At 49.7% G+C, this 26,976-nt stretch overlaps 1 protein-coding gene across 1 annotated transcript; it reads left to right on the top strand.

Annotated features, from left to right (window-relative positions):
- Positions 1-1,677: 1,677 nt before the first annotated feature.
- Positions 1,678-25,742, top strand: tspan1 (tetraspanin 1; the record flags this gene model as incomplete). Its single annotated transcript, XM_079245225.1, has 7 exons — positions 1,678-1,737; positions 2,463-2,669; positions 5,974-6,048; positions 20,689-20,787; positions 22,221-22,364; positions 25,455-25,538; positions 25,683-25,742. Exons 1-7 carry the CDS (start codon positions 1,681-1,683, stop codon positions 25,740-25,742), a joined length of 726 nt encoding a protein of 241 aa, XP_079101351.1. The 5' UTR covers positions 1,678-1,680.
- Between the last annotated feature and the right edge of the window lie 1,234 nt (positions 25,743-26,976).

Raw genomic sequence — 26,976 nt, 5'->3', positions numbered from 1 at the left:
GGGCGCTGCAGGTGGGGCGCTGCAGGAGGGGCGCTGTAGGAGGGGCGCTGTAGGAGGGGCGCTGCAGGAGGGGCGCTGTAGGAGGGGCGCTGTAGGAGGGGCGCTGCAGGAGGGGCGCTGTAGGAGGGGCGCTGTAGGAGGGGCGCTGCAGGTGGGGCGCTGTAGGAGCTCATCAGGACTGTGTGTCATCACCGCATCCCATCAGTCATAGAACAAATGAGGCGTTCGGGTCATCCGCCGCCGCTCCACGCCTCTTCCTCCTCTTTTTCCTCTCTCCTCCTCCTGCTCTTCCTCACAGCCTCCAACCAATTAGCCGACGCTTTAGCTGTGATTTATAGACCTCTTCTGGACTGATGGATTACTCTGAATTAATATGCAATGTTTATATGAGAAACAGGCGGGACAAAGGAGGTCAGAGGAGGTCAAAGGGGGTCAGAGGAGGTCAAAGGGGCATCGGCGGGTCGGTGCCGGTCTGGTTGGCAGTGAGGATGATGAACAACCACACAGATGAAGGCTACATTTTAGTTTCCTGCTGAGTAATTAGCTGCATCATAAAGAGCCACTCTGATTGGACGTCATGATGAACACGTTTTGCCTGCATGGCGTCCAGATGGGAGGGGTCAGCACAGGTGTGAGGGTACATCTTCATCATCATCAGCAGCTTTTAACATCACCACAAACTGTTTACATCTGTCCAAATCTGCTGGTTGGTGATTCACCAGGTCATGAACTCCCAGGTCTCACACACACACACACACCTGGACCGCATCTGGACCGCACCTGGACCGCATCTGGACCGCACCTGGACCGCACCTGGACCGCATCTGGACCGCACCTGGACCGCACCTGGACCGCACCTGGACCGCATCTGGACCGCACCTGGACCGCACCTGGACCGCACCTGGACCGCATCTGGACCGCACCTGGACCGCATCTGGACCGCACCTGGACCGCACCTGGACCGCACCTGGACCGCATCTGGACCGCACCTGGACCGCACCTGGACCGCACCTGGACCGCACCTGGACCGCATCTGGACCGCACCTGGACCGCATCTGGACCACACCTGGACCGCATCTGGACCGCACCTGGACCGCATCTGGACCGCACCTGGACCGCATCTGGACCGCATCTGGACCGCATCTGGACCGCACCTGGACCGCACCTGGACCGCACCTGGACCGCATCTGGACCGCATCTGGACCGCATCTGGACCGCACCTGGACCGCACCTGGACCGCACCTGGACCGCACCTGGACCACACCTGGACCGCACCTGGACCACACCTGGACCACACCTGGACTCCTGAAAGTTGAAAAGTTTTTCTGACTTTTCTCTGATTGGACGTTTTATCTCTGTGCCGGCCTCCTCTCAGGTGTGGAAGGTTTATTTTCACCCCGACAGACCAGCTGCAGGTTTTCTCCACCTGACAGAGAATTTGTGTAGCTCTGTGCCTGCAGGGCCACAGCTGCCACCTGAGCTGCCGTCTCACCTGTATCCTGGAGGCCACGCCCGTCCCCGCCTCTCTCCGGTGGTTTCTGCTCGCCGCCTGGACGGACGCCAGCTGTATTTAAACGGAGCGATCACTGGATCAGGTCAGGACCGCTTGGGACCAGATCCAGGTGGGATTCTCTGAATCTGCATGAAGAGAAATTTATCTCCCGTTTCTTCCAGATAAAAATGAGCTGCTTCACCTTCATCAAACTGATGATGCTCTTCTTCAACCTTCTCGTCTTTGTGAGTATGTTTCTACTTCAGGAAACTTTACATGAAACCGTTTAGACGTGAGGTCAGGCGCGTTGCCGTGACAACGCCTCCTCCGACTTTATGTCCCCGTCTTCCAGCAGACAACTCGCTCTAGGCTGAATCTGCAGGCTGAGGCCCGCCTGGGTCAGATGAAGCTCTGATCTTCATCTTCCTCACGCAGCAGAACCGATGCGTCTGTTAAATGCTGGCAGGATGAAACTCGATGCTGAACCTTCCCTGAAGACGTTGCATTCCCAGTCAGCCAACTTTTTCAGAACCGCTTTGGACCATTTCCGGACTGCAGGATCGGCAGGGCTGTGAACCGAGCGGACCTCTGGTCTGCTGTTTTCATGTGCTCCGTACAAACATCCTGAGGAGTTCTCCTCCGTCTTCCCGCTGCCATCGGACGGTCATGTCAGGAAGACTTCTGAGCAGATATCGGGCCAGCATGAGGGAGGGAACCAGGCTGAAAGGTCTTTTCATGCAGAGGTAAACAGAGACCAAGATGCTGCTTGACCTGGAAATATCACAAGAAGCTCTGAATGGAAGGCCAATAACGAGACGGGGGTGGTGCAACAAGCCACATCCTGCCCCCCGGGTTGTTGACGTCACCCTTTTGTCAACGTGATGTGTAGATTTCATCCCTTCCAGTGCATTTAAAATGTCAGGAATCACGTAGAAACTTGCGGTAAAGTTTTCTCTGGATCTTCCTGCAGCTGGGAGGTGTGACCCTGCTGGCGGCGGGAATATGGGTGAGCGTGGATGGAAACTCCTTCCTCCACCTCCTGGGACCATTCTCCAACCAGGCCCTGCAGTTCGTCAACGTGGGCTTCTTCTGCATCGCCATTGGGGCGGTTCTGGTTCTGCTGGGGCTCCTGGGCTGCTCCGGGGCACAAAAGGAAAGCAAGTGTCTGCTGCTGGCGGTAGGTGGAAAGGCCATATGACAGGAGCCGAGCACGACTGTCTGACCTTCAAGTTCCGTTTCTGACGGTTTGATGGCACCGACACTCATCATGGATGGTCCTGGAGTCCTTGTAGTGTTTTGCTTTGCGGCAACGTTTCGCTTTACGGCAACAAACGTTTCGCTTTCTGGCAACAAACGTTTCGCGTTACGGCAACAAACATTTCGCTTTACGGCAACAAACATTTCGCTTTACGGCGTCGTTTCGCTTTACAGCAACAAACATTTCGCGTTACGGCAACAAACATTTCGCTTTACGGCAACAAACATTTCGCTTTACGGCAACAAATGTTTCACTTTACAGCAACAAACGTTTCACTTTACAGCAACAAACGTTTCACATTACGGCAACGTTTCGCTTTACGGCAACGTTTCGCTTTACGGCATCGTTTCGCTTTACGGCATCGTTTCGCGTTACGGCAACAAACGTTTCGCTTTACGGCAACAAACGTTTCGCTTTCTGGCAACAAACGTTTCGCGTTACGGCAACAAACATTTCGCTTTACGGCAACAAACATTTCACTTTACGGCAACAAACGTTTCGCTTTACGGCAACGTTTCGCTTTACGGCAACGTTTTGCTTTACGGCAACGTTTTGCTTTACGGCGCTGTGTCAGGCGCTAGCAACTGGATATGAAAACAATGTGCACCATGACAGATCCATAAAGAAACATCAGAGATGGGGAATGGAGGAGAAGAAAGAAACAGAGAGGGAGAGTCTTCCTCAGTCTGACTTTTACTGGCCAGAGAGATCTCAGAGAAGAGTTAGGAGGCACTGAAAAGCCACGTCTAGCACAGTGAAGGAGGTCTGATGAGTCCAGAAGGACCTGGCAGCATCGCGGGAAGAAGATGAAGTGACGCAGACAGACATTCGCCAGCAGTTCCTATGAACAAATTTGTTCTCAAACCCCGAAGTTTCAGCATTCACCAAAATCTTCGTATCTTGAGTTTGTTCTCATGAGATTGTCGGAATGCGACTAAACATCGACGTTTGGGAAGTTTTCTGCTCTTCAGCTCGTTAAAATCCGATCAAAGTTACAGAAATGTTTCTGATTTTTACATAACTTTGTTTTTATTGTTGTGAAGCACTTTGTGACCTCGTGTCGACGAAAAGCGCCACACAAAGTTTTTCTTATCTTATTAATTACTTTTTGTTATTGTAAGAAACAAGATGGGGAAGATCGCATGTTTCCATCAGAGGAAACTGAGCAGCTTCTCATCCAGCAGACTGCTGGTCTTCCTGCCAGACGGCGCACCCTTTAACCACAGCATCACCATGACAACGTCCAGGTGGCGTTTCCTTCCAGATCCGCCTGCACATCATCACACAGCCATGTCTTTTCACCTAATGACATCTCATGAAGAAGCCCAGGCGCTGCCATGGCCGCTTGGTTGATAAGAGCCGTTAGACTCACCGGGAGGATTGATCAGGTGCAGCACTCCCTCCAGGTGAGCCGCATCTATAAACGATGCCAGTGATGTCATGGTGATATATTTTATGGACGCATCCGGAAGTCTCATGACCATATATGGGCACTTCATGGATGTTTACCTGCACAGTAGAGGCGGCTGGTCGTCCTACCGTCTGGAGCAACAGGTGTCAAACCCCAGTCCTGGGGGGCCGCTCTCCGTCTTCACGCTCCGACCCACCTGACGGAAACTCAAAAATTGGTTGAAAAGAAACTGCTGGATCCATTTGATTTGAATCAGCTGTGTTGGTAGAAGCAATGAAAAACCAGACGTCATGTCTCGGAGGTAAACGTTGTAAAGTGTCGGTTTCTGAGCCTCGGGACGCTGCTGGACAGCAGCGGTTCTAGACATACACATGATAGATGTCACTGTGTCATGGAACACGTCTGGGAAGCGGAGTTTAGGGTCAGAAAGTTACGTAACGCGTCTTAATGTTTAATTTAGGATGATGGTGGTGAATAAGATTCATGGTGGCATCATGTCTGCTGTAGCAGCCGGTAGGGGCGGTCTACGATCTGGAGTTGGTCAGGTCCAGGGTCAGGTCGATAGGGTTAGGTCTAGGATCAGTTCTAGGATAAGGTCTAGGATCAGGTCCAGGATCAGGTCCAGGATTAGATCTACAGGCTCAGGTCCAGGATCAGGTCTAGGATCTGATCCTAGACAAAGGTGTGTGTGGACCAACGGTGTGTGTGTGTGGACCAACGGTGTGTGTGTGTGGACCAACGGTGTGTGTGTGTGGACCCACGGTGTGTGTGTGGACCAATGGTGTGTGTGTGTGGACCAACGATGTGTGTGTGTGGACCAACGGTGTGTGTGTGGACCAACGGTGTGTGTGTGGACCAATGGTGTGTGTGTGTGTGGACCAACGGTGTGTGTGTGTGGACCAACGGTGTGTGTGTGTGGACCAACGGTGTGTGTGTGTGTGTGTGGACCAACGGTGTGTGTGTGGACCAATGGTGTGTGTGTGTGGACCAACGGTGTGTGTGTGTGGACCAACGGTGTGTGTGTGTGGACCAACGGTGTGTGTGTGGACCAATGGTGTGTGTGTGTGTGTGGACCAACGGTGTGTGTGTGGACCAACGGTGTGTGTGTGGACCAACGGTGTGTGTGTGTGGACCAACGGTGTGTGTGTGTGGACCCACGGTGTGTGTGTGTGGACCCACGGTGTGTGTGTGTGGACCAACGGTGTGTGTGTGTGGACCAACTGTGTGTGGACCCACGGTGTGTGTGTGGACCAACGGTGTGTGTGGAACAACAGTGTGTGTGTGGACCCACCGTGTGTGTGGACCTAAGGTGTGTGTGGACCCACGGTGTGTGTGGACCTAAGGTGTGTGTGGACCTAAGGTGTGTGTGGACCAACGGTGTGTGTGGAACAACAGTGTGTGTGTGGACCAACGGTGTGTGTGGAACAACAGTGTGTGTGTGGACCCACGGTGTGTGTGGAACAACGGTGTGTGTGGAACAACAGTGTGTGTGTGGACCCACGGTGTGTGTGGACCTAAGGTGTGTGTGGAACAACGGTGTGTGTGGAACAACAGTGTGTGTGTGTGGACCTAAGATGTGTGTGGACCCACGGTGTGTGTGGAACCCCTTTAACAGCCACAGTCCACGCCATCGCCTCCCCTCCTGAACAGCTAGCGGCTCATTGTTAGCGACGGCGCTAACTACCTCCGCAGCGAGGCTAACGAGGAGCGCAGGCGTCCACCAAGACGCCATCATGGCCGCCAGCAGTAGGCTGATGATTCAGCAGATCCACATGATGAAAACCTGACAACCTTCTTCCTCTCTCACTGCAGTTCTTCTCTATCGTTCTCATCATATTCCTAGCTGAAGTGGCGGCGGCGGTGGTGGCGTTGGCCTACTCTTCATTGGTAAGTTCTGGTTCCTCCTCCTCTTCACTCCCAGTTAATTCCATCTCTCTGACCTTTCACCTCTCCTGATTTTATCTCCATGGAGATTTTCCATCGCCGTGGCGAGCTTTCATTGAATCATCGTCTTTATGTGCTCCTCGCTACATTCGCCGGCTTAATGACTCCGGGATCGCCCGGGGCCGAGCGCCGGCTCTGACTTTGAGCAATTTATTACTCTGGAATATTGAAGCTAAAGCATTTTATATGCAAAACAGCTTATTTACATACGCATCCCCATCTCTTCCTCACACACTTACACACACACACTTACACACACACACTCCATTTCCATTTAGTGGCACGTATAATAATTACAAGCCCTCCCAATGAAGTCCATATACGGAGGTTGGTGAGATGGCGAGAGGATCTGTCAGAGGCCCGGAGCAGGTCTGATGCTCCTGCATGCCGAGCAATCTCTGCAACATCTGGGAATTTGATTGGTTTGCTCGTCCCGTGTTGGTGAATGATTTTAAAAATGCACGATGGGAAAAGTGTGTGTAAAAAGATCGCTTTCTTCAGCACCTGCAGTGCTGGTCCAGACTCTGATCAGTTGATGCCACATGAGCCACCAAGGCCGTTAAAAATCCTCCACCTGGTTTTTTCCGAGTTCAAACTAAATGTAGATTTTCCCGCTGTGTGCGTCAACGGCGAGGACGTTGTTTAAAACCCCGAGAAACGTTAGACGTAAAGAGTTCTGGAAATGGGTCCTTTCTTTACATTTTACTCCAAAGTGCCAGATGTAGGTCCTCCCGTGGGCTCACCATCTGCAGGAGGAGCCGTAGGGGTCGGGTGCAATGTGAGCTGGGCGGCAGCAAGAGGCGGGGACCCTGGCGGTCCGATCCCCGGCTGCAGAAGCTGGCTCTAGGGACGTGGAACGTCACCTCTCTGGTGGGGAAGGAGCCTGAGCTTGTGCGCGAGGTTGAGCGGTTCCGACTAGATATAGTTGGACTCACCTCGACGCATGGCTTGGGCTCTGGAACCAGAACCCTCGAGAGGGGCTGGACCTTCTTCCACTCTGGAGTTGCTCATGGTGGGAGGCGCCGAGCAGGTGTGGGCATTCTCATCAGCCCCCAGCTTGGTGCCTGCACGTTGGGGTTTACCCCGGTGGATGAAAGGGTAGTTTCCCTCCGCCTCCGGGTGGGGGGACGGGTCCTGACTGTTGTCTGTGCTTATGCACCGAACAGCAGTTCAGAGTACCCACCCTTTCTGGAGTCCTTGGAGGGAGTGCTGGAGGGGGCTCCTTCTGGGGACTCTATTGTTCTGCTGGGGGACTTCAATGCTCACGTGGGCAATGACAGTGAGACCTGGAGGGGAGTGATTGGGAGGCATGGTCCCCCCCCTCTGAACCCAAATGGTGTTTTGTTATTGGACTTCTGTGCTCGTCATGGATTGTCCATAACGAACACCATGTTCCAACATAAGAGTGTCCATATGTACACCTGGCATCAGGATTCCCTGGGCCGCAGTTCGATGATGGATTTTGTAGTCGCATCGTCGGACCTGCGGTCACATGCCTTGGACACTCGGGTGAAGAGGGGGGCGGAGCTTCAACTGATCACCACCTGGTGGTGAGTTGGCTCAGATGGTGGGGGAGGAAGCCGGTCAGATCTGGCAGGCCCAAACGTGTTGTGAAGGTCTGCTGGGAACGTCTGGCTGAGTCCCCCGTCAGAGCGAGCACCTTCAGCAGAGCTTCAACCATTCTGGATTCATCTGGTCGTGATCTCCAGCTCTCACTTGAGCGATTCGTGGCCGAGTGTGAAGCGGCTGGGATGAGAATCAGCACCTCCAAATCTGAGACCATGGTCCTCAGCCGGAATAGGGTGGATTGTCCTCTCCAGGTCGGGAGTCAGGTCCTGCCTCAAGTGGAGGAGTTTAAATATCTCGGGGTCTTGTTCACGAGTGAGGGAAGGATGGAGCGTGAGATCGACAGACGGATCGGTGCGGCGTCTGCAGTAATGCGGGCTCTGCGCCGGTCTGTCGTGGTGAAGAAGGAGCTGAGCCAGAAGGCGAAGCTCTCCATTTACCAGTCAATCTACGTTCCTACCCTCACCTATGGTCATGAGCTGTGGGTCGTGACCGAAAGAAGGAGATCTCGTATACAGGCGGCTGAAATGGGTTTCCTCCGCAGGGTGGCCGGGCTCTCCCTTAGAGATAGGGTGAGGAGCTCGGTCATCCGGGAGGAGATCAGAGTAGAGCCGCTGCTCCTCCACATCGAGAGGAACCAGTTGAGGTGGCTCGGGCATCTGGTCAGGATGCCTCCTGGACCTCCCTGGTGAGGTGTTCCAGGCACGTCCCTCTGGGAGGAGACCCCGGGGAAGACCCAGGACACGCTGGAGGGATTATATCTCTCGGCTGGCCTGGGAACGCCTCGGGATCCCCCCGCAGAGTTGGCAAATGTGGCTGGGGAGAGGGAAGTCTGGGCTTCCCTGCTTAGGCTGCTGCCCCCCCGACCCGACCCCGGATAAGCGGCAGAAGATGGATGGATGGGTGGGTGGTGCCAGATGTTTGTTATCATTTAACGTGACTTTGATAAATAGTTGGTACCAGCAGGCTGCTGCACACGCTCATCACCTGTTCCCGTTTCTGTAGTTCCATCAGCAACACAGTGATTCCCCCGTTAGCCGTTAGCTATTAGGCATTAGCCGTTAGCCGGAAACTGCCCTCCATCTGGATCTTAACCTGATCCATCTGCTGATGGCTGACGCCTCATCAGATATGGTTTTCATGGAAACGTGGCCTCAAAAAGCCAGAAAAAGCCGAGGTCACATGACCCAAGAATTGAATTGAAGATCAGTGGAAACAGGTAGGACAGAAGGACGGATCCTCTCCGGAACCCGGACCCAGACGGGTGGGATGGAGGGACGGATCCTCTCCAAAACCCAGACCCAGACGGGTGGGATGGAGGGACGGATCCTCTCCGGAACCCGGACCCAGACGGGTGGGATGGAGGGACGGATCCTCTCCGGAACCGGGACCCAGACGGGTGGGATGGAGGGACGGATCCTCTCCAAAACCCAGACCCAGACGGGTGGGATGGAGGGACGGATCCTCTCCGGAACCCGGACCCAGACGGGTGGGATGGAGGGACGGATCCTCTCCAAAACCCAGACCCAGACGGGTGGGATGGAGGGACGGATCCTCTCCAAAACCCAGACCCAGACGGGTGGGATGGAGGGACGGATCCTCTCCGGAACCCGGACCCAGACGGGTGGGATGGAGGGACGGATCCTCTCCGGAACCGGGACCCAGACGGGTGGGATGGAGGGACGGATCCTCTCCGGAACCCAGACCCAGACGGGTGGGATGGAGGGACGGATCCTCTCCAAAACCCAGACCCAGACGGGTGGGATGGAGGGACGGATCCTCTCCGGAACCGGGACCCAGACGGGTGGGATGGAGGGACGGATCCTCTCCGGAACCCAGACCCAGACGGGTGGGATGGAGGGACGGATCCTCTCCGGAACCCAGACCCAGACGGGTGGGATGGAGGGACGGATCCTCTCCGGAACCCGGACCCAGACGGGTGGGATGGAGGGACGGATCCTCTCCGGAACCCGGACCCAGACGGGTGGGATGGAGGGACGGATCCTCTCCAAAACCCAGACCCAGACGGGTGGGATGGAGGGACGGATCCTCTCCGGAACCCGGACCCAGACGGGTGGGATGGAGGGACGGATCCTCTCCGGAACCCAGACAGGTGGGATGGAGGGACGGATCCTCTCCGGAACCCAGACAGGTGGGATGGAGGGACGGATCCTCTCCAAAACCCAGACCCAGACGGGTGGGATGGAGGGACGGATCCTCTCCGGAACCCGGACCCAGACGGGTGGGATGGAGGGACGGATCCTCTCCGGAACCCAGACAGGTGGGATGGAGGGACGGATCCTCTCCGGAACCCAGACAGGTGGGATGGAGGGACGGATCCTCTCCAAAACCCAGACCCAGACGGGTGGGATGGAGGGACGGATCCTCTCCGGAACCCAGACCCAGACGGGTGGGATGGAGGGACGGATCCTCTCCGGAACCCGGACCCAGACGGGTGGGATGGAGGGACGGATCCTCTCCAAAACCCAGACCCAGACGGGTGGGATGGAGGGACGGATCCTCTCCAAAACCCAGACCCAGACGGGTGGGATGGAGGGACGGATCCTCTCCGGAACCCGGACCCAGACGGGTGGGATGGAGGGACGGATCCTCTCCAAAACCCAGACCCAGACGGGTGGGATGGAGGGACGGATCCTCTCCGGAACCCAGACAGGTGGGATGGAGGGACGGATCCTCTCCGGAACCCAGACGGGTGGGATGGAGGGACGGATCCTCTCCGGAACCCGGACCCAGACGGGTGGGATGGAGGGACGGATCCTCTCCAAAACCCAGACGGGTGGGATGGAGGGACGGATCCTCTCCAAAACCCAGACCCAGACGGGTGGGATGGAGGGACGGATCCTCTCCGGAACCCAGACCCAGACGGGTGGGATGGAGGGACGGATCCTCTCCAAAACCCAGACCCAGACGGGTGGGATGGAGGGACGGATCCTCTCCGGAACCGGGACCCAGACGGGTGGGATGGAGGGACGGGTCCTCTCCAAAACCCAGACCCAGACGGGTGGGATGGAGGGACGGATCCTCTCCGGAACCCGGACCCAGACGGGTGGGATGGAGGGACGGATCCTCTCCGGAACCCGGACCCAGACGGGTGGGATGGAGGGACGGATCCTCTCCAAAACCCAGACCCAGACGGGTGGGATGGAGGGACGGATCCTCTCCGGAACCCGGACCCAGACGGGTGGGATGGAGGGACGGATCCTCTCCGGAACCCGGACCCAGACGGGTGGGATGGAGGGACGGATCCTCTCCAAAACCCAGACCCAGACGGGTGGGATGGAGGGACGGATCCTCTCCAAAACCCAGACCCAGACGGGTGGGATGGAGGGACGGATCCTCTCCGGAACCGGGACCCAGACGGGTGGGATGGAGGGACGGGTCCTCTCCAAAACCCAGACCCAGACGGGTGGGATGGAGGGACGGATCCTCTCCGGAACCCGGACCCAGACGGGTGGGATGGAGGGACGGATCCTCTCCGGAACCCGGACCCAGACGGGTGGGATGGAGGGACGGATCCTCTCCAAAACCCAGACCCAGACGGGTGGGATGGAGGGACGGATCCTCTCCGGAACCCGGACCCAGACGGGTGGGATGGAGGGACGGATCCTCTCCGGAACCCGGACCCAGACGGGTGGGATGGAGGGACGGATCCTCTCCAAAACCCAGACCCAGACGGGTGGGATGGAGGGACGGATCCTCTCCGGAACCCGGACCCAGACGGGTGGGATGGAGGGACGGATCCTCTCCGGAACCCGGACCCAGACGGGTGGGATGGAGGGACGGATCCTCTCCAAAACCCAGACCCAGACGGGTGGGATGGAGGGACGGATCCTCTCCGGAACCCGGACCCAGACGGGTGGGATGGAGGGACGGATCCTCTCCGGAACCCGGACCCAGACGGGTGGGATGGAGGGACGGATCCTCTCCAAAACCCAGACCCAGACGGGTGGGATGGAGGGACGGATCCTCTCCGGAACCCAGACCCAGACGGGTGGGATGGAGGGACGGATCCTCTCCGGAACCCAGACGGGTGGGATGGAGGGACGGATCCTCTCCGGAACCCAGACGGGTGGGATGGAGGGACGGATCCTCTCCAAAACCCAGACCCAGACGGGTGGGATGGAGGGACGGATCCTCTCCGGAACCCAGACCCAGACGGGTGGGATGGAGGGACGGATCCTCTCCAAAACCCAGACCCAGACGGGTGGGATGGAGGGACGGATCCTCTCCGAACCCGGACCCAGACGGGTGGGATGGAGGGACGGGTCCTCTCCGGAACCCGGACCCAGACGGGTGGGATGGAGGGACGGATCCTCTCCGAACCCGGACCTCAGCATTGTTGAAGCCGTGTGGGGTCATCTGGACAGAAAACAGAACAAAAGGCAGAAATGTCCAAAGAGTTTTGGAAAGTCCTTCAAGAATCCTGGAGAACTGTTCCTTTAGACTTTTAGTCTTCCGGTTCAGACGGTGATGAAGACTAAAGCTGATATTGACTTTAGGCTTTTTAGAACCAGACAGACCAGTTCTGCGTCAGATACTGGACTCATATTAATGTGGAAAGATTAAATCACAGCAGTTTCCTGGAATTTGGAGTCTGGATCAGGACCTCCTTAACATACAGACGACATCCTTCAGGAGGTCACAGATCTGTGTTGGAGCTGATTCACAGCAGCGTTTGTTAGCTTTAGCATCAGCTGTCACTTTCCTGCTTCTGATAAGGAGCCAGAAACACAACAGCCATGGAATCATGAATGTTTATTTCCATCTAATATGCATATATATAGGTACCTGTAAGAGACAGAGGTGCAGACCATGAACGGAGACGATAAATAAACTGTTCTGCTCTACTTATCTGCAGCATAAATCTGCCTTTTGGAAGCCGTGTCTCTGCAGCTTGTGTCAACAAAGCCCCGATAACTTTCAGGTGGTTGGAATGGCGCAGGTAAAGGTTAGTTTTACGACGACCTCCTGACGCTCCTGGTTGCTCAGAAGTGACCAGGGAAGCATCTCAAAGTTGTAGTATAGTAGATCTGCAGGACTGGACCTCTGCTTTAGGACCTATGCATTTATTTAACCCTTCAAACCATTTTTAATGCAAAACTATGTGTATAAACCGAATCCTGTTAGTCCCAGACAGCATGGAGAGATTATGCTTTCAGGTCAGCCTGTTGTCAGATTATGAAGCTAAAATTTTCAATGAGGTTTAGGTCCGGAGTCTGTAGTGACCAATCCATGTGTGTGACGTCTCCTGTTCCCCAAACCGCTCTGTCACACTCTGAGGCCTATCAATCCTGCAGGTGGAAGAATCTGCTCATTTGGTATATTCAGCCAGTCAGCTGACCTCTAGACCTGGACCTGGACCAACTGCAGCAACCTTAGATCATAGACTACAGTAGCCACTAAGCGTGATGGCTGTATTGTCTTACCTTGAGATTCCTACACTTTGTCTGCTGAGTTCAGAGTTTGACAGCGGTTGGTAACACTAACGCACCGTTTTAAAGTTGTTTACAACCATCCAAAAACACAAGAAGAAGAAAACCAAAAGGCGTTTGCTGCGCTCATCTTCTTCTTATTCTGCTGCTTTTAATGGAGGGTTTCTCCATTGTCTTTTTCCTGGTCCTCTTCTTCTTCTCTGGTTTGTCTTTTTCTCTGGTTGTGTGTCAGCTATACAACTCCACACTGCCCCCTGGTGGTTTCCAGTTATAGCAAAGCTGCTTAAAAATGGACCAGATTCCACGAGAGCGACGCAGGAGACGGATGAAACTGGATGTCAGTCTGCGTAACCAACTTTTCCAGCATCAACAAACCTTTACCGATTTCTAGATGCTGAATTTTTCAGTTAGCTAATTATTCCTGAAATGTGAAATGAATTCTGGGAGAAAAGAGGCGGCGAAGGATCAAAGAAAGGAAGTGCGGGTTTGTACAGCGGATTGGAAGGAGACACAATGGCGTAACAAACGAATCCGCACTTCGAACTGCGCAGACCCTGAGTTGGGACACAGCTTATGTGTGGAATAAGTAAAACAGACACGCCGGTGTGCCGACTGTCCGACTCTCCTGGAACAAAGAGAAACCCAGCAGGATGTTTTAATGTCTGCCTTCGTTATATCTCCTCTGAAGAACAAAAAGCAATTAGCAGCACAACAGTCTGTACAGCAACAGGGATCAATACAACACAAAGATAAAGATTTTTATCATGAGGGAACAGCGTGTTCTCGCTGCCGTGTGCTGATAGATGGATTCCTGCCTCAGCCTTTGTCCTGCCACATGTGTGTGTTTAACAGGATGTGGAGGCGCCAGGCCGAATGACAGTGATGAATTAGCTGTCTGGTAATAACCCTTGCTGATCTTAGCTGCTCTCTCAGCTTCTTGGGGGGCACTTTTAATTGTGGCACGAATCCCAGCATCCCCCTGGGCATCTCCTACACTGCACACGCACACGTATGATAAAAACAAAAAGCCTGTACAGTACAGCATGTCCTCCCTCCTCATCAGGCGGGTCTTTGTACGCGACAGAATTATTAATCAGGAGAGGAAACAGGAGGCGAACTTGAGTTTGTAACCGCAACATGAGTATCGGACCAAACGTGTTCTGGTGAAGTCGACAGGAAGCATCAATATATATGTAAATACTCCGCCATAAAAAAGAGAAGAAGAATGGAGAATAATGGCGGGAATATTTTTGATTTATTCTCCTTTTTTCCAGCCATGGCTGTTATTTCCCCGGCGCTTTGTGTGAGAGGAGATTTATTTAATTTCTGATGAATAGGTGACTCCCGCAGAATTACCTTTCCTCCCCATTAAATCAGCCACATTGTTTTACTTCCAGCAGTCCCACAGTCCACCGTGGACATGCATATATACATATTTTTATTTATGCGTGTGAGACTGACAAGTTTGACAACACTAAGATATTTCCATATAAAAGCCTTCATCTACGTCTGAGATCGTGTTTGGGATCGTAGTCTTGGAACGCTGTCATACATCATGCGCCACTTTCGAATGAACTCCGTGCTGCCCTCTAGTGGATGCACCGGTTAACAACCATGCTAACGCCGAGAACTTTTTTTTTTTTTTTTTTTTTAACTTGTCCTGTCCAGCATCTCAGCATACAGAACAATCTGCGTGCCGTATTTTTGCCAGACAGATTTGCTCTGTCAAGGGAGACATCTCCAATGTAAATAGCTGCCCTTGATAATCTGAATATTTTTATAATTATGATAATTATTTTATTTTATTTTTTTTTTTTTCCTTTTATCATTTTGCAGTCATCGTCAGTCTTGATATGGCCGAGCTGGACCTGGCAGGGAAAGAGGAAAAAAAGAGGAAATGAAAGGAGGAAAAAGAGAGAGAGAAAAGAAAGGCGTGTCTAAGCTGCTAAAGTTACAGTGTTTGCAAAACAATATAAAGTAGTGAAAAAATACAACAAGACATCAGTAGGATAGTGACAATATTCAAAAACAGACAAAAAATGAAAAATAAAAGTAAAAAAAGTAAATGAATGAATAAAATAACAATTCCAATAGCAACCGTTATTAAACATACCTACAGAGAATCATCAGCAACATTTAGTAGGAAGCAGATGGGAAGATGAGCGCATGTGGGCGTGCACGTGTGAGTGTTCAACCTGTGATCATGCAATCAAAGATCAGCTGAGTGCTTGTAGGGGAGCACGACCACGACCCGAGGTGTAGGGGAGGAAGCCAAGGCCCCCAGGGCCCGGCAAGCCCACCGCGCACAGAGCCCGGGCAGGCAAAGCAGAGAGAGCCTCCGTCCCCCGAAGCCCAGAGCAGTGGAAGCCTCCAGGCAGGCGCCACCCGGCGCCACGAGGCAGGGGCACCGGGTAGCACAGGGTGACGGCACGCCGGCCCGGCGGGCGCCGGGTGCTGAAGCGCGGGCCGCACAGAGAGCCGGCAGCCCACAGGCCCCAGGACCACCCGTCCCCCCCGGCGGAGCCCCGGCCAAGACCCAGCGGGCCCCGCCCACCCAGAGCAAAACCATCGCAGGCCGGCGCCACCACGATACCAGGGGCGGGATCCCCAAGGACAAGGACACGTCCGTAGACCCTCCCCCCAACAACCCCTCCCCACAACCCTCCCTCTGCTTCCTATCCCCCCTCCCTCCCTCACCAGCATCCTCCCCATCCCTCTCCCTCCCAAGCCCGACCGTCCCAAACACTCCCCCCTCGACCAACTCTTCAGCTGGCCGCAGTAGGTGCCCCCACCTCCGGGACAGCCCCAGGGCAGAAGGGCAAGTCCCAGCCCGCCAGGCGCTGCAGGAGGCAGCACCCCGGTCGTCCCCCCCATCCCCGGCAGCCCAGCGCCAGCACTCCAGGGGCCGGAGAGTCCCCGGTTCCCACCCCGACATCGATCCAGGTCCGGGGCCCGGCGCCACCAGCAACGCCAAGACTGCCGCCGACGGGAGGAGAGAGAGCCAGAGGGAGGATCCCCTCCGCCATGGACCCTATTCCTACCCCACCCATTCCTCTCCTCCCACACCCCCCCCCCCCCCCCCCCCCCCCCCCATCTGGTTGTTCCAGATAGGTGTGAGTTTACATGGGATTATTGATGAATTGTTTTTTTTTAAGAAATTCCCACCAAGCTGTCAGAGAGGTGCTGATGTTGACGCTTTTGAAGCACTTTAACTTTTTTACACTGAAGCTGAAGAATGGAAGATTAGAGATTTCCACATTGTCACAGAATGTTTGTTCTAAGTCTTTCCATGGTTCATCTAATGGACTCGGTTTAAGCCCTTTTAAGATATATTGCAGCCTATTGGCTAAGAAATAATGTTGAAAGTTAGGCAAGTCTAAGCCTCCCCGATCTTTAGGTTTTTGTAATGTTTTTAAACTAATCCGGGGTGGTTTATTCTTCCAGAGAAATTGGGAAGTGTATGATTCTAGTGATTTGAACCAGGTGGAGGGAGGTTTCATAGGAATCATGGAGAACAGATAATTGATTTTGGGTAGAACCATCATTTTTATCGTAGCAACTCTCCCCATAAGTGAAATGGGAAGTGACTTCCAGCGAGTGAGATCATCCTCTATTGTCTTAGGAAGGTTAGTGTAATTACATTTTATCAGTTCTGAGAGCCTGGGGGGAATATTTATGCCTAAGTATCTAATGTTACCCGATTGTAAATTAATGTTGGATGGATTTCGAAACCTACAGTTAATTGGTAGGACTGTGCTCTTAGACCAATTAATAGAGTCGTCAGATAGTGATGAGAATTTATTAATTAGTGAGATTGTTTCAGATAATGATGTTTGTGAGTTTTGGAGGAATAGTAAAATATCATCGGCATAAAGGCTTATTTTATGAATTATATTTTTGGACTGGATGCCCTTTATAATTTGATTCTGTCGAATTGCAGCAGCTAGTGGTTCAATAAATACAGCAAAAAGTGAGGGAGAGAGTGGACAACCTTGTCTGGTGCCCCTTTGAAGATTAAAACTTGGAGAGGTTTGATTGTTCGTCCTGACTCTCGCATTAGGGGAGCTGTAGAAGATTTTGATCCAGTCAAGAAAGGAAGGTCCAAAGCCAAATCTATTTAAAGTAGCTAATAATAATTTCCAATTCACTCTATCAAAAGCCTTCTCTGCATCCAGATAAACTATAGTTGTTTCCAGGTTATTGATGGTAGAGTAATCTATTATATTGATTAGCCTGCGCATGTTAACAGAGGAATATCTGCCTTTTATAAAGCCTGTTTGATCAGGGTGTATAATGAGTGGAGTTACTTTCTCTAACCTTGCAGCTAAAGCTTTGCAGATTATTTTAAGGTCTGCATTTATCAGTAATATGGGTCTGTAGCTAGATGGAAGTGTGGAGTCTTTGCCTGGTTTTAACAGTACAATTATGCTGGCAGAATTCATGTTTTGGGGTAAGTAGCCATTTTCCTTTATTTGTGTCACCATTTAGAAAAACGTAGGGGCCAGTGTTGTCCAGAATACCTGATAGAACTCTGCTGGGAAGCCATCCGGTCCTGGGGCTTTTTTACATGGCATATGTTTGAGGGCTTCATGTAGCTCCTCTGCTGTAAGGGGGGAATCTAAGGCTGTAACGTCTTCCTGCTGTAGTCCTGGGAGGTCTATATTATTAAGAAACTGATTTATGTCATTATCTGATGGATCTAATCAGGATGTATACAGATTTTTATAGAAGTCTCTAAAAATGTTATTTATTGTGTCAGGGTCATGTAAGATATTACCTGCTGGATCTTTAACAGATGAAATAGTTGCTCTCTCTTTGTTTGTTTTTAGTTGACTGGTTAAAAATTTTCCAGATTTGTTGCTGTGTTCAAACCTCTCCAAGCGTAACTTTTGCACCAGAAACTCCGTTCTTTCGTTGATTATTTTGTTTAATTCAAGTTTCGCCTTCCTTATTTGATACAACGTTTGTTCATTTGGTAAAGCACTGTAGGCATCCTCTAATGATTTAATTCTTAATTCTACTTCTGATATTTTTGAGTTATCCTTTTTTTTTATATGATGCAAAAGAGATCATTTTTCCTCTTACCTGCTTCCCACAGAACACATGCTGAAACTCCTGGTTTATCATTATTTTCTAGGTAAACAGCCCATTCTTTTGTGAAATAGCTGATAAAATCAGGGTCTTTAGGCAGTGCTGTACTGAATCTCCAGCTTTTAGCAGGTGGTGTGATTCTCGTATTTCTTACAGTGAAGGAAACTGGTGCATGATCGCGGACTGTAACGGGGTGGATCTGGGTTTCTGAAATCATACACACCAACAAGCTGCTAACCAGGAAATAATCTAGCCTAGAATATGAGTGGTGAACTGAGGAAAAAAAGTGTATTCCTTGATGTTAGGATGAAAAGACCGCCATATATCGCAAAGACCAAGTTCCTCCATATATTGTTTAACAGTGTCTGTAGACTGCCAGGTTCTATTGTTTTCTGAATTATTCATCCTGTCTACGGGACCCATTGCCAAATTAAAATCTCCTCCTATGATAAGTGTGCTGTCTGAGTGTTCTGAGACAGTTTTAAAAAAGGAATGAAAGAAGGAGGAATCATCCACATTTGGCCCATATATGTTAGCTAAACATAACTTCATATTTTGGATAGTTAATGTCACTATAATATATCTTCCCTCTGGATCTGTGGTTCTGTTGATTTCTGTGAATGTCACCTTTCTATTTATCAAAATGGCACCTAAGTACCTAAGTACTGTCATGCTTGTGGTGACAGGGTAGGTGTTAGATGCTTCCACTTGATGTGAATAAGTGTGTGCGCAGGTGTAAGTATGTATGTCTTGTGTTGTGTGACTGTATTGAATGTTACTAAATATGTTTGAAATAATAACAGTGAGAGTGTTGGGTTATGTATGTAAGTGTTATCTAATGAACTGTGTAGTTTTGCATCTGTGCTATTTAGTTCTGTGAGGTGGCAGCTAGAAAAGAAAGAAAGAAGAGAGTATGGAAGAAGAGAGAAAAAGATGAGCCAGAAGTTGACCAAAAGAGGAAAGTGGGTGAAAAGGAAAAACAAACCCATAAGGAGATCTGTTTTGTGAAAGAGACTGGCAGTGTTGTTAACTATTGTGAGCAAACATTAAACTCTGATTAAATCCCAGTGAGACTTATTAGCCCTAATATCACCAGTGCAAAGCGTGTAGAGTGTGGATACATATCTGAGGTTAGTAGAGCCAGGGAGTGGTGTTATGGTCACGATGTAGCTGGCCACTGACATAGAGCTTGTCCACCGAGATGACCGCGCGGGCTCCTCCGTCCAGGAATTTCCTCCTGATGGGGAACAAGATCTTACGACGCTCCAGGATCTCTCTGGGGAACTGATCGCTCATGCTGATATGAGTCCCACGGAGCTGTCTCCCACAGCGCTTTACCTCTTCTTTTTCTTTGTGTAGCACAAATTTAGCAACTATTGGTCTTGATCTGCCCTCCGATGTTTTTCTTCCCATGCGATGAACACAGGGAAAGGAGATGGTTTTTACCTTTTCCTCTGGAAGCTTCAGGTGGGATCGGATGAATTCTTTCATGGTTACCTCTGCATCTTCCTCTGGCTGCTCAGCGAGCCCTGAAATAACTAAGTTATCTCTCATGCCTGGATATCTAAGACTAATTCTTTCATTTTTTTATTTTCCTCCGGTAGTCAGCATACTCCATCCGTGAGAGTCTTAACAGAGTCTCTAAGCGCGTTGTTCTCCGTAGCTGAAGCTTCTACCTGCTGCTGGCTGTATTCTAGACTGTGCTTTAACGACTGGAACTCCCGGTGTAGAACTTCCAGCGGGGAAAGCCTGGCGTCTAGGCTGGATAACTTCCCGTCGATGGAGATTAGGATATCCGTTGTAGCACTACCTGTTGGAGAACCTGGCGAGGTTACTTCGGGGGAATCCGCTGGGCGAACTCTTTTGGAAGTGGAACCGGTTTTGGACGCCGTTGCCGCGGTGTTGTTGGTTTTTCCCATTACGATCCGCTGGAAGCTTTCTTCGATTACCTCTATCGGGCTGGTGAGATCTTCTTCGTTGTTATCCAGAGTGACCGGGTTGGTGTGATTGGAGTTTTTAACTGTTTTAAATTATTTGTTTAATTTCTCACCGTTAGCCTGGTAATAAAGGTTTTGTTTACTTCAGTAGCGTGCCATGTTGATCCGGCCAAATCTCGCCGAGTCTCGCGTTACCGCATTCTCTCTCACGTCTCTGTTCAACGCTAACGCCGAGAACTAAAGCGGTGACGTTTGGATTCAGGAACAGGAACTGTGTAAAAAAAAAGCAGCATAAAGAGGCTTTAGGGTCACTTTTGGGTCGGCGTGTAAATTATGACAAGAACAATAAAAACAAGGTAAAAATGTAAACTGTTTTGTGTTTCTTGAGCGGTCGTAGTTCAGTTATGTTATGAGACAGAAACATCTCTGAAATGTGTGCTTATGTCTTCAGAGGTCTGTATGAAGGTAAAGCCGGTGGGATGCACCTCCCAGTGAATAATATGGTTAATAAAACTTTTTGGGTTTGTGTTTTCCAGGCTGAGGGGATCCTAAGAGCGTGGGCCACCCCTGCATTACAGACCCAATACAGCAGTGATCCTGTGGTCACCAAGATCTGGAACACCACCATGACAGAGGTACTTCGGTTTGTCCCAGCTGCAACTGGGCGTGAAACGATGGTGCACGCATTAAAACAAGACCAACTAAACATGTTTCCTCAGAAAAACATCTTCCTCCATCAAATTGCTACGAGCAAAGCACCAACACGACTGCTCTGGTCTGGAATACAAGCTAACAGTGTTAAATACTCAAAGTCTGGATATAATCTAACATTATTTTATCTTAATGACATGAAACTGGTTTGTAACTTTCCTTTACTTCTGTTGTAAGCGTAACTGATCAAAAGGCAGGAAATCAGTCATCAATGGCAACCCCTTGTTTCATCAACTGTGGATGAAATCCAGAACGATGTTCTCGACTTGACCGTAAACATGGTATTCTTTTGTCTCGGCTGCAAATGTTTGTGGACATCCCGGGTTCTGCCTTCAAGTTGTTCCCGACTTAAACCATTTGTTTTCTGAAACGAAGCACTTGAACCACATCAGCCCAGTTCTTGCCAAATAGATTTTAAATTTCCTTCACTGGTCTGAACACCCAAGTGCCACAGCTTACTTTCCACCGAGCGCTTTGGCTCAGGCCGGTATGGTCGACTACGCGGCTTTCTGCGTTTCCATTACAAAACATTCAACACAACCAAAGCAAAGCGCACCGTTTCTGCACCTCCTTCAGTTGTATGTCCATAGAGAATGGATCGGTATGAGGCGGAGCCCATGGCATCATATAATAGAGTCTGTTGATTGGTGGACAGAAAAACGCCATTGCCTCCAACTAAACAACACTGCCGTTCAGTCCCTTCAGTGAACGTTGGAAAGACTAAAGGAAAACGATGCCTGCAAACAACAGGAAAGTCTGGTTGGCTCTGGAACCCCAACTTTTCCAAACTAAAGGTCTTTTTATACGCTGTTGTTCGTTGCATCTCTTAGTTGTCATCGTAGCAGTTTAACTCTACACATTTGGTCTAAACGCTGAATGCTCAGCGGCAGTCCAACTTGTTGTGGAAACACCGGTCTGAACTGGCTGGACTGTCCTAAACAGTACCGGCCCGAGCCAAACCGTCCAGTGGAACCAGGGCTTTACTACCAGTTGCTTCCAGCTCTTTCTGGGGCTCAGTTAAAGGTTTGTGAAGACAGAACCTTTTCAGTCGTGTCGTCCCAGCTGTGGAACAGCTGCCTTACCAGGTAAAAGCTTCAGAGTCTTACAGTGCTGCAGAAAACATCTTTTCTCTTTGGCTTTTTGTTCCACTTTGAGCCTTTGATTTAAATGAGATAGAGAAATAAATCAGACTTGACTTGATAAAACTTCTGTCTGCGACTGCTGCCGTAAAGACGTTTTTCTCCGATGGATCAGAAAACAGGTTGAAATGAGTGTTTTGTAGTTGGGTTAAGTTGGAGGCGATAAATAAAGACGAAGACTCCACAGCTGTTCTCTGCATTCTCATCTTTCTCACCAGCTGAAGTGCTGCGGTTTCTCCAACTACACCGACTTTGAGGGCTCAAAGTTTGAGAAGCAGAATGGAGGCAACCTGCCGCCCAGCTGTTGTTGGACCGACATCGGCCCCTGCAGCCCAGCTGAGGCAGCGCGCCAACCTGTGCAGGTGAGAGCAAAGATGTTCTGGAGCAAGGATGCATCAGGTGACCCACCTCTGCTCGCCTTTTCAGGCCTTTAAACAGCAACTCCAAATATTTTGTACGAGTGATTTGTACTGCCGTATTTTTATCGAATATCAACTCAATGAGAACGTTCATATCTGTTGGGAAGCTCCATTCTAACAAGTTATACTAGTTGTAGCAAGGCATCTGCTCTCTGATTGGACAGTTTGATCATCACCAGCCAATCAGACAGAGCTATAAGGAAAATATGCATCTGCAACTTCAGTCTTGCATGCAGTTTTGTGCTTTGAATCTCTGGACAAGATGTTTGCAAAGAGTCTTTTTGCAGATGACAAAACTTCATTTACAAATGTAAACGTGCTAACATCCCTTTACATCTGCAGGATCTTTGATCTTATATTGATCCCCTACAGGGACCAAACTACGTCCAGCGATTTGGTGAATCTTTTAATATTTATATCCAGCAGATACACAGTCGACCAATCAGACCAATCAAGGCGTGTTGAAAGCATCACCAGAGCCGGCCACAAGCTATGCAAGCATCACTTTGTTGCTGCAGCTTCCATCAGACATTGTATCACCATGGCAACCACGGCCAAGGGTCTTATTAGCTGCATTTCCATAACACCTAGAATTATGAAAAACCTAAATGGAAATGCTTTCGAAAAGCTACAGAAATTTTTCAGGAGCAAGTACAAAATAACACAACGTGGTTACTTTGCATAAGTCGCAAATCTAGGAAAATCTCATCAACCGGACGGGATTTTATGACAACTGAGGTGTGAGCACTACACTGTTCAATGGAAACACCTGCAAATTGCAACTGTTCGTCAAAGCTTACAAATATTGCTTTTATTTTGTTAAAACATGTAATGGAAACGCAGCTATTGTCTTATTTTTTCTGCGTGTTCAAGCTAGCAGCAGAAGCAGATCCTTAGACTGTCTCAAGGACGTCCTGAAGACGACGGGGTCCAGCTTCAGGTCCTAGACTAAAAAAGTCCTCTTTGTTTATGCCACCTTGCCAGTTTGTGTTACTTTTATTTTTGTCTTCATTTAGTAAAAACTTTGATCATTCAACCATTTGCATGGCCTCTGCATGGCCTCAAACAGCTGTAAAGACTCTCACCATTCAAATCCACCCCAATACAATCCCACAGGACACGGCAACAGGACATTATTACACCCCACAGCAGACTAGAAGTCAATGCTCTTTACACTTTATCCCACCTGAGATCTAGGCAGTGGTTCCCAACCTGGGGTCCCCCAAATAGCACAGGTAGTCCCTGAGGCTTTAAAACTTCAGATAGATTTATGTAATTGACCCTTTATTAAGAAAATAAAGACTATGTTGTGAATTTCACTCTGGCTTTATGGAAGGACTCCATCAGATTTTATTATTTTTTATGAGAATCTCACTTCTGAAAGCATAAAACCAAACATGGTGTCATCATGGGAAGGGGTCTGTGGTTTATGTGTATGAAGGGGGTCCTGAGGGAAGATAGGTTGGGAACCACTGATCTGGGGCCTCGCATACCAGCGTCAATCTGTGTTTTACCCCTTGGCTCTCCAGACCCATCGAGTCTGTTTACCTGCTGCCTTTCAGACCTGATGCCTCACAAACTATTCACACCACAGGTGCAATCGCTCGCCTCAACCCTTTATCACCCATACGGCACATAATTACACCAAACACAAGACTAACAGCTATCACCACAGAGAAGACAAATACTCCCCATATTGCTGTATTCAACCATCACAGATACTTAGAGCCTGCATCTAACATACATAGTCATGGTGTTTCTACTTTCCCCTCCAATCCATACTCAGGTCTTAATTTAGGGATAGCTTGGGAGCAGTATGTCCAATCGATAATAACATTCCTTCACCATCCCGTCCTCAAAACAACCCTCAGGTTTTTGGACGCTCAAGCACTTTCCCTTTCTAGGAAATGTCCATTTTCCCTCATTCATCCCTTAAACCTAACCCTGTCATATTTTAGCCTCCCTACTGTTGCCATGTTCATAACTTTGTTCAAACTCGACAAATTCAGGAACCGTATGTGGTCTGAGTTCCCTAATGCGCCCCCGAGTGGAATCATCCAGAAACAAGGGTAGTACACAAACACGTATGTGAACAGTTAGGTAATTTCTTCATGCATCATTGTTCATCTGCAAGATACTGAACCTCAAGTTGTTTCTAATGCAGGGGTGCCAAAGTCCGGTCCTGCAGATCTTACGTCCATTCCTGCTTCTAAAAACACCTGCATCTAAAAGTTGCACAAGAGCAGCTCATGAGGATTGAACTTTAACACTCCTGCTCCAATTTTTTCTTCACTTGCAAGATATGTTGCATAAAATTGCCTCCTAAATGAATGAATCTACATTTAAACTCAAGTAGGCAAAAGTGCCATAGATACATAGCTTTACTAACATTTATAATCCCCACCCTTAAATTCTAAAAAAAACAAAAGAAATATTCCGCTGTTGCTAGCATCACAGCACGTTAGCATTTAAAACAACGCTGTTGACAGCTCACCTAGTTTAAAGTTAGCTGATGTATCACGGTTAGCTTATGCTAACGCTAGTATGGAGTTATTGCTTGTATCAGTACAAACATCTGCATTTTATAAACTTTAAATTTTAGAGGAATTCTAATCCTTTTGTGATAAATTGTATCGTCTGTGAAAGTGTCTCGAGATGACTGTTGTAAATTGGTGCTATAGAAATAAAGCATAGACGAAACATGGTGACAGCTGGCTCCGCTAGCACTAACGCTGATCATAAAGGTTGGCTAAGCGGAGTCCAGCTCCAGTCCTCGAGGGCTACAATGCTGTAGGTTTTCCATGTATCCCTGCTTCAAACCACCCAACTCAGAAATGAATCAGTCATTGTGAAGAACTTAATTGGCTGTTGGATCTATTTAATGGTGGCCAGGCGTGTTGGAGCAGGGATACTTCAAAAACCTGCAGGACAGCGGCCCTCAAGGACCCACTTTGTACAAGCTTAGCCGATGTGCTACTTGTCCTGAAGAAGAAACAGCTATCAGGTCAACATTTCTGATATTTTTCCCCTCAGGGCTGTTTTGAACACATCCTGGAGATGGTCAAAGATCACGCCAACATTGTGGGAGGCATTGCAGCGGGGATAGGTCTCTTAGAGGTAAGGTTGTATAAAAATTAAATGGACTGTTAATTTTTAAACATCTGAAATTCACTGAGATACATCGATGTGTGTGTCTACTTTAAATATTTTGAAACAAGTGATAAATTTTCATCAGTAGTTTAAATGTGGACATTTCTGCAGATTGCTGCCATGGTTGTGTCGATGTACTTGTACTGTCACCTGGACAGCAGAGCCAGCTGAAGACGTGATGATATTCTGGCGTTATCGAACCAACAGTCTCTCAGTCATGTGTCTCTCGTTCTCTTTATGCACCTTGAAAACCACTTTATTTTCTTATAATGATCTCTTTGTGTAGAAATAAAGTCTTTTCAAGTGTAAATTTATCTGTCAATAAAACATCCCATGAGCTATCACATTCAGGTGATCCTTCTTCAAGTTTACTTTTTTAATCGGTTGGAACACAAACGGAGCAACAAACGATGCAGCGCGCCCGTCCGGCCTCTAGGGAGCAGTAAAACTTATACAGACACGCATAGTGAGCTAACTGCTAGTTACTTAGCTTTTGGTATAAACGCTGCAGCAGAAACGGGTCTGGCTTCAACAGACCAAATAAATGATAAGAGATGCAGAGCAGGCATTTCAAGGAGACACTAAATGGTTTTTTTTTTGCTAGTGCGCTAGTACAAAACAACGTAAATAGACGTCATAGTAACCGAAGTGTCCCAGTTTGTTCCCAATGATAGGACTCGCTTCGTGTTGCTAGAAAATTCAATTCACCATCAAGTCTTTGTTTTAACCAGCTAAAATTCTGCTGAATGCTAAAAACATTGTCTTTTATCCTAAACGTCTGCTTTTTGTTCAATTCTGTTCAAATTCTTTCATTCTTAGTGTCAACGGAAACTTAAAGATCCATTTATTCTGGACGCAGAATTCACGCAGACTGACGGACAGTTTGGTCCGTCTCCTGCGTCTGTTACGGGCATAATTTGATGTTTAAGGCACGAGCTATCCATCATTCGACCCAGAAAACGGACCGGCCAATCAGACCACTGGGGGGCGGTGCTGAGACATAGAGCTGACACAACCAGAGAAGAAGAGGAACGGGGGAAAGGTACACACAAACGGCCAAATTGAAAGCACCGAGGAAGATGGACAGAAAGGAAAAATCCTGGTTTTCTTCTTCTGGTGGTAAACAGCCACCAACCGGTGTCAGAACTGTGGACTCAGCGCTGCCCTCTAGTGGATGAGCCGACTTAACGACTACGCACTGAGGATGGAGACGATTCCAGCATGGCGACTTCATCATGCGGTCGATGCTGAAGCTTCAGCAGGTGGAAGAAACAACCTGACGCCAGACATCGTGCAGAACCAGCATGAAGAATGAAGCTTTCAGGCGGCGTGTAGACCAAACCGGAGCCACAGCCTGCGAGTCGTGAAGGCTCTACAAGGATTCTGGTGCTTTCAGACATGAATC

Source organism: Telmatherina bonti (genome assembly GCF_933228915.1).
Source record: "Telmatherina bonti genome assembly, chromosome: 8".
Lineage (NCBI taxonomy): Eukaryota > Metazoa > Chordata > Actinopteri > Atheriniformes > Telmatherinidae > Telmatherina > Telmatherina bonti.
This window is presented reverse-complemented; position numbering and strand designations above follow the sequence as displayed.